Source organism: Bison bison, unplaced genomic scaffold, assembly GCF_000754665.1.
Source record: "Bison bison bison isolate TAMUID 2011002044 unplaced genomic scaffold, Bison_UMD1.0 scf7180017864500, whole genome shotgun sequence".
NCBI lineage: Eukaryota > Metazoa > Chordata > Mammalia > Artiodactyla > Bovidae > Bison > Bison bison.
Genome location: NW_011495059.1, coordinates 6,530,326 through 6,536,900, shown reverse-complemented (window position 1 = coordinate 6,536,900; position 6,575 = coordinate 6,530,326). Strand labels below are relative to the sequence as shown.

At 57.5% G+C, this 6,575-nt stretch overlaps 1 protein-coding gene across 6 annotated transcripts in view; it reads left to right on the top strand.

Moving 5' to 3' along the window:
* SRC (SRC proto-oncogene, non-receptor tyrosine kinase) overlaps window positions 1–6,575 on the top strand; it is a 56,469-nt gene that overhangs the window by 39,778 nt on the left and 10,116 nt on the right. For all 6 annotated transcript variants that reach the window (XM_010829188.1, XM_010829187.1, XM_010829182.1 and 3 more), the window contains 3 exons: window positions 4,100–4,198; window positions 4,370–4,473; window positions 6,314–6,463. In XM_010829188.1, the coding sequence (XP_010827490.1) occupies window positions 4,100–4,198; window positions 4,370–4,473; window positions 6,314–6,463 (353 nt within the window). The remainder of the gene's footprint in view (window positions 1–4,099; window positions 4,199–4,369; window positions 4,474–6,313; window positions 6,464–6,575) is intronic.

The window sequence follows — 6,575 nt, the reverse complement described above, 5'->3', positions numbered from 1 at the left end:
ACCTAGAGCTCTGGCTGCTGTGTGGCCTTGGGTCGGAGGAAGCCCATCTGAGGGGTGACCACCCTAAGCCCCTGTCCTGGTTCTCTAGGAGCCAGAGCCCCTCGGGTCTGACTTTGGGGTGCTTCCCAAACTGCCGTTTCCTCCCACCCCGATTATTCCAGCAGCTTCTCCAGCGGGCACTGACCTCTGCCCTCTTGCCCTGGGCTCTTCGGTTCCACTCCCCACCATGGGGCGAGGGACCCCTTCCTGCCCTCCTCGCACGATCTGCCTCGGCCTCACCCTGCTCTCTCCCCAAGGACCAAGCAGGGGTCCAGGCCTCAGGGCTCGGAAACTTGACCGTCTGAGCTGTGCCCAGCTGCCCTGGCTCGCCTGCAAGCTCCAAATCGCTTCTCTGGTCAGTCCCAACAGCCCAAATGAGTTAAATAGAACAATGCAAGCTGTCCTAATTCCCCAGGTTCCAAAGCTGCCACCCTCCCAGTCCACATGCCTGCCTGAATTAGCCACAAGGATTAGGCTCTAAAAAGAGGATCCTGAGGCTCAGAGAGGTGAGGTCAGTAGCCTGAAGTCACACAGCTAGTGACAGCACTTGGGGTGTAAAATCGTAGTTCGGGGACTCCTGGTCCAGTACTTTCTTCTCTGGCCATGTGAGGGAAGGTGAGGGGTCAGGCAGGGAATGTGTGATTCCCTTCCTTCCCTTCTTCCTCCCTATCTGATGGGACCCAGGCCCCAGGAAAGGTGTGAGATGCAGTAAGTGTGCTCAACATGTTAGGTTAACACCACTGTCACTTCTGAGCTCAGATCAGAGTCCCCACCAGACCGGGCTGATCTGGGAAGCTATGGGGCCCCTCATTGTGAGGGCAGTCCCTGGCCCTCGGCAGAGCCAGCTCACAGCCGTCTGAGGCAGGTTTGAACCTTCCAGACCGTTGGCAGCGGAAGTTGGGGCTTGATATTTCCATTTCACAGGTGGGCACACTGAGGCTCAGATGATCATCACAGATGATCAAGCCACTTCTTGGCTTGATGCTGACTGATTTACACGCTTTGCCTGCAAGGGAGATTTTATGACTATTACCTCCTTTTTATAGAGGTGCTGAGAGGGTAAGGAACTTGCCCAAAGTCACAGCAAATCCTTATCGGAGACTAACTGAGCTGCATGCTGGTTTTTAAAGCCGTGATGAGAGTGGGGAGGGGTACCACAGAGTTGCAGATTTCATTCTTTTTCTTTTTTTAGCCAAACCAAGATACTATCAGCTCATGCACATTGAGCACCTACTGTGTGCCAGTCATAGTGCTGCGATTTTACATCCTCGGAGGGAGGCATGAGTATCCCCATCCTGCAGATGAGGAAACCGAGGTAGGGCCAAGGTCATGCCTGCAATGCTGAGCTGGGCTGGCGCCAGGATGCTTGGACTCTGGCGCTCAGGCTCTTTGAAACCTCTCGAGCTGGGGCCAGGCTGAAGCTGGACCGTGGATCCTTAGTGAGCTTTCCGCACGCCTCCATCCCTGTCCTTGTGAAATAAAACCCCCAAATTGGACTGTGAGCCCAAACTCATACATGGGCTGGTGTCGGGGAGCTGGAGGCTCAGCTGGGCCAGTCTGGGTAATGTCAGCAGGGCTGAACCCCCGCTTCAGGGGCTTCTGGGGCCGTGCTTGGCCAGCCTCTGGGCACATGCTGCTGCCAGCCTTCCATTGTGAGTAGGTGGCTGGGGCCTTTCCCAAGGCCAGCCAGCTTGCAAACTCTGCTTTGTCAATCTGCCGCATTTCGTAGTCTCTGACCTAGACCTTGGCTCAGTCCCCTGCCCCCAGCCCTGCTGCCTCCTCCTCCATCTTCCCCTGGTTTCCCTGAGGGTCTCTGAGTCTGACGGGCCTGGGGAGGGCACAGGGGTCCAGGGGGCCGGCCAAGACTGGCTGTGGGCACACAGGGGCCCTGGTTCTCACCCTTGCTCTGCTGTGGATTCGCTGTGTGTCTTTGGGCAAATCATCGCCCTTCTCTGTGCCTTAGTTTTCCCCTTGCTGAAGTGAAGGCTTTGGGCTGGAAGATCTCCGCTAGCTTTGGGGAAGTTTCTACCCATTCTGTGCCTCATTTTCACCAACTCTACGAAGAAAGTGCTGGGTTATTCCATCCTGGGTGTTGTGTGTCCTTGGGCTGGCCCCTAGACATCTCTGAGCCACCTTTTCTTCATCTAGGGGCTGAGGCCTGCCTTTTTTGCAGGGCGGTCTTGAGAGTCAAATAGGACAGACAGTGAGGGGCCCCCCCATCCACTGTGGGTACACACAGAGAGGTAGATGGAGGTCCGGGGCACCTCCAGGCTTCTTTCCTTGAGGTGGGCATCACCACCTTACTCTGGGGCCCCCTGTCTCCTGCCAAGACTCCCATGTGAGCCTGTGCCCCCACCTGAGTGTGCATGCGTGCAATGATTGTATAGCTGAGTCAGCCCCACAGCGCCAATCTCACTCCATCCAGATGGGATTCATACTCTCTGGTCGAGCCTGGGCTCACCTGGCTGACTTTGGGATGCTCACCTATACTCATCTGTTCTCGGAGAGCTCGCCCAGCCCCACTCTCTCCTGGCCTCAACTTCTCCATCTTCAAAATGGGCTGAAGAGCATAGGTGGGGCAGCTCAGAAGAACCTGGAGCCAGGGATCCAGGTTCAAGTCCAGACTGTGGCTGTGGGCAAGGGCCTTTTTCTCTTTGGATCCCGATCATGGGCAGCATGGGACACATCCATTGGCTGTGTGTCTTCTCAGGGTTGTGATGAGGTCAAAGGCAGCCTTGAGGTGAGAAGCTCAGCAAGGTATCCAGCTCTACAGCTCCCTGTAGGGAAGGATTCCTCCTCATCTGGGAGTTAGGAACCTGGGCCTGGCTGTGTGGCCTTGAGCAGAGGCCCTTGCGTCTCTAGCCTCAGTCTTCCCATCTGTACAGTGGGAATTGGAGGGGGCTGGGCCCTATTTCCCAGGCAGCCCTTCCCATCAGCCTCCCCTCCCTTCCCATCAATCCTCTCCCTGCCTCCATTGATTGCTTTGGATGCGAGGCCCCTGTGGCTGCCGCCTTGTCCCCCCTCCCCTGTCCCCAGCACCGCCTGGCACTCTGCTCTCTCCCTCGCTCTTTCTGCCTCTCTCTCTCTCTCACCACCCCCATCTCTGCCTCTTCTTTCCTGTTGGGCTCTCGCTTTCTCCTCCCTCCTCTGTGTCTCTGGACCCCCGCTCCAGCCAGACCTGGTTCACATTCAGATGGCTGCAAAGGTACTTCTGCCCCTTCCCTGCTCCCCACCAGACCCAGGGGACCCACCCTGCTGGGGGCTTCTCCTGCCCCATCACCCTGTCCCCATCACACTCCCTGCCTCATGGGGAAATCAGTGTAGAAGGGCCCTGGGCACTGGGGCTTTGCCACTTCAGCTCCCTCTGACATGACTCGCTGTGTGACTTTGGGCAAGTCCCAGCCCCCTCTGGCCTCAGTTTCCCCATAGCTGGGTAGGCTGCAGGAGGAGGCCTGTAGTTTTCAGTCATGGAGCCTGGTGGGCGTGACCTGTGATTTGTGACAAAGGCAAGCATTGCTCCAGCTGCAGTGGCAGCTCTGCAGAGAGCGCCTGGATTGTCACCAAGCCCCAAAAGGACCATCCTTTGCCTCCACTCAGGTCTTGCCACTTCCCAGGCTTGGGCTTCAAAATCTCAGGGCTTGGGGAGGTTTTAAAGGTCTGATTCGCCATCCATCTCAGGCAGGAAGCTTCTCCTGTTACAACTTGTTTGCTCCCCAGAGACAGGGAGCTCCCTCCCTAAATCCCAAGGCAGGTGCTTGGCATCTTGAGATGGCTTGGGGTATCTGCAGGGCAGCCGATCACTTCCTGTCTCAGGACTCTGCCCCTGTGAGTTCAGGCCTCATCGTCTGAGTCAGCTTTGGCCAGGAGGTTTCTGGGATAGGGAGGGGAGGAGTCCCAGGCCAGCTCAGCTTGGCAAGGGGTGAGTGGCCTGATCTCCGTGTTCCCTGCACCTCACTCAGCCTCGCGAGCCCCCAGCATAGCACCTCTGAAGACCACACGCCCCGGGGCCCATTGCTGATGGTTTCCTTCTCCTTTGCTCCCTCCCTCTCCCCCTGCTCAGAGAGGGAGACTGGTGGCTGGCCCACTCGCTCAGCACAGGACAGACGGGCTACATCCCCAGCAACTACGTGGCACCCTCTGACTCCATCCAGGCTGAAGAGTGAGTATTGACTCTGGCCTCCTGCTTGCTCACCATCATCGCTACTGGTTCAGAGCTTCTCTCCTGGGCTAGAGTGGAGGGGCTGGCTGCCCCAGCCACATCCCAGGAAGAGGCATGGTGGGTGGGCAGAATCCTGGACCACCAGCACCATCCCCCTCCCTCCTGCCCCAGGTGGTACTTTGGCAAGATCACCAGACGGGAGTCAGAGCGGTTACTGCTCAATGCAGAGAACCCAAGAGGGACCTTCCTAGTGCGAGAAAGCGAGACCACGAAAGGTATGAGTGCTTCTACTGGGAACTGAACCTTTTGTGGGTTATTTGAGCTGGGTATTGAGGAATGAATAGGAGTTTGGTATATGGAGTGGGATGGGAAGAATCCTCCAGCTGGAGAAAAAGCCAGGATCAACGGTAGGGAGGTACATTTGAAGAGCACTGAATTATCTGGGGTGAGCAAAAGATGCCGCAAAAGGTGCAACAAAAGAGGCCAGTCTCTCTGGCCTCAGGTTGCTCAGATAAGGAATGGACACACATTATCAGGAGGCCTGAGGGTCAAAAAAGCCAAAGGCTGTTCCCAAGGAGGGTGCTGATGCAATGGCCCTCTCTCTTCCCTCTCCCCAGGGGCCTCAGGGGCTGGACTGGGTACTGGGACCTGGCTTTGCCCTTCTCCCAATAGTCTTGGCCTCTGTTTCTCTCCTGTCCTTCCCCTCTGCCAGAGAATGATCACCCCCTTTCTCTCTAGCCCCTCTGCAAGTGGGTTGCAGACTCCATCACCATGGCGACGAAGCTCCTGCTCCTGTGGGCCTGGGGCTCAGTGGGAGATGGGAAAGCAGAGTGTCCATGTCACGTGTGTGCATTTATGAGCAGTCATGTGGCTGTGCCTGCCATGTGGGTCCAGGTGTGTGTGTGTGTGCACCTGGGGTGGTGTTGTCTGTGTAATGCTGTGTGGGAGTGAATTGTTGTGGGTTTGTCCTTGTGCCTGGGGGCCTGGAGAGCGTGAGCCTGTGTGAGCATATGGCCACCGGACGCAGGCATGTTTGTGGTGTGTGCACACGTGGTCAGGGCTTGGCTTTAGATTTAGTGCTGTGGCTTCTATAGCACATGGCCTGGGCCATCTGCAGAAAGTCATGGTTGTCCAGTGCAGGCTTTAGAGACCCAGCCACAGGTTCTGTGTGTGTCTGAATTGCTGGGTGGGTGACCTGAAGCTAGCTGCCTCTCTGAGCCTCATTTTCCCTTTTTGACACTGGATATTATAAACCCCACCTGAGGATTGTCCAGAGGTTGTGGGGGCTGAGGGGCCTGGGCTTCTAGAATGATGCCTGTATGCTGTTTACTTAGAAGCGCTTTCTCTGGCCACTGAAGCCTTCTCCCCCACCTCTGGCGCTCAGCCTTTTTCCCTGATGCCACCCCAGGCATCTCTTGGGCTCAGGTTAACAGGCCTGTTGGGCAGAAGGAAACTTTTCAAGCCCAAAGCTTTTCTAGGCTCCACGGCAACAGGGAGGGGCCACCCGGACTGGCCCAGCTGAGCCTTGGCGCCCTTCAGGCCACGCCCAGTATGTGGTCTCCTGCCCAGGGCAGCCCGGCCTTAGCCAACCACCGGCTCCTGCCTAAGCCTGGAGTCTTCAGGGAGGGGCGGGGCCTGGACACCACTATAGTGGGCAGACCCAGAGAGGAGAGGCAGTTAGGCCAGGGACACACAGCTACCTGGGGCTATTCCTATCAGGCTCCCCACAAACATTTACTGAGCGCCTATTGTGTACCCGGCCTTCTTATATGTGGTCTCACTGAATCTGCCCAGCTGCCTGGGGAGTAGCCTGCTTGTGCAGAGGAGGAAACTAAGGCCCAGAGAGGGCAAGTCACTTGCTTAGGTCACAGAGCTGGGATGCATATCTGGGCTTCACAGGTCAAAGGTGCATGGAAAGATTCCTGAGTCACGTGCCCTTTGTCACTTGATTCTGCCCCAGTGGCCGCCCAGGCGCTGGGTGCTCAGAGACAGGCTGGACCAGACCTGGCTCCGTCTGTGCCTGCCTTCTGTCCCGTGTTGGGTAGGTGTGCTCAGCGCTGCGGCCATGGGCGAGCGGGCGTGGTGGTCACAGCCCCTCTCCGGCCTGTCCTGCAGGCGCCTACTGCCTCTCGGTGTCTGACTTCGACAACGCCAAGGGCCTCAACGTGAAGCACTACAAAATCCGCAAGCTGGACAGCGGAGGCTTCTACATCACCTCCCGCACCCAGTTCAACAGCCTGCAGCAGCTGGTGGCCTACTACTCCAGTGAGTGCCGGCCGGCCTCCGGGCTGCCAGCTGGGCGCAAGGGAGGGAAGGGCCCGGGAGCGGCTGGGAGGTGGGGGTCTCCATCCATACTGCAGACCCTGAGCTGGGGGCT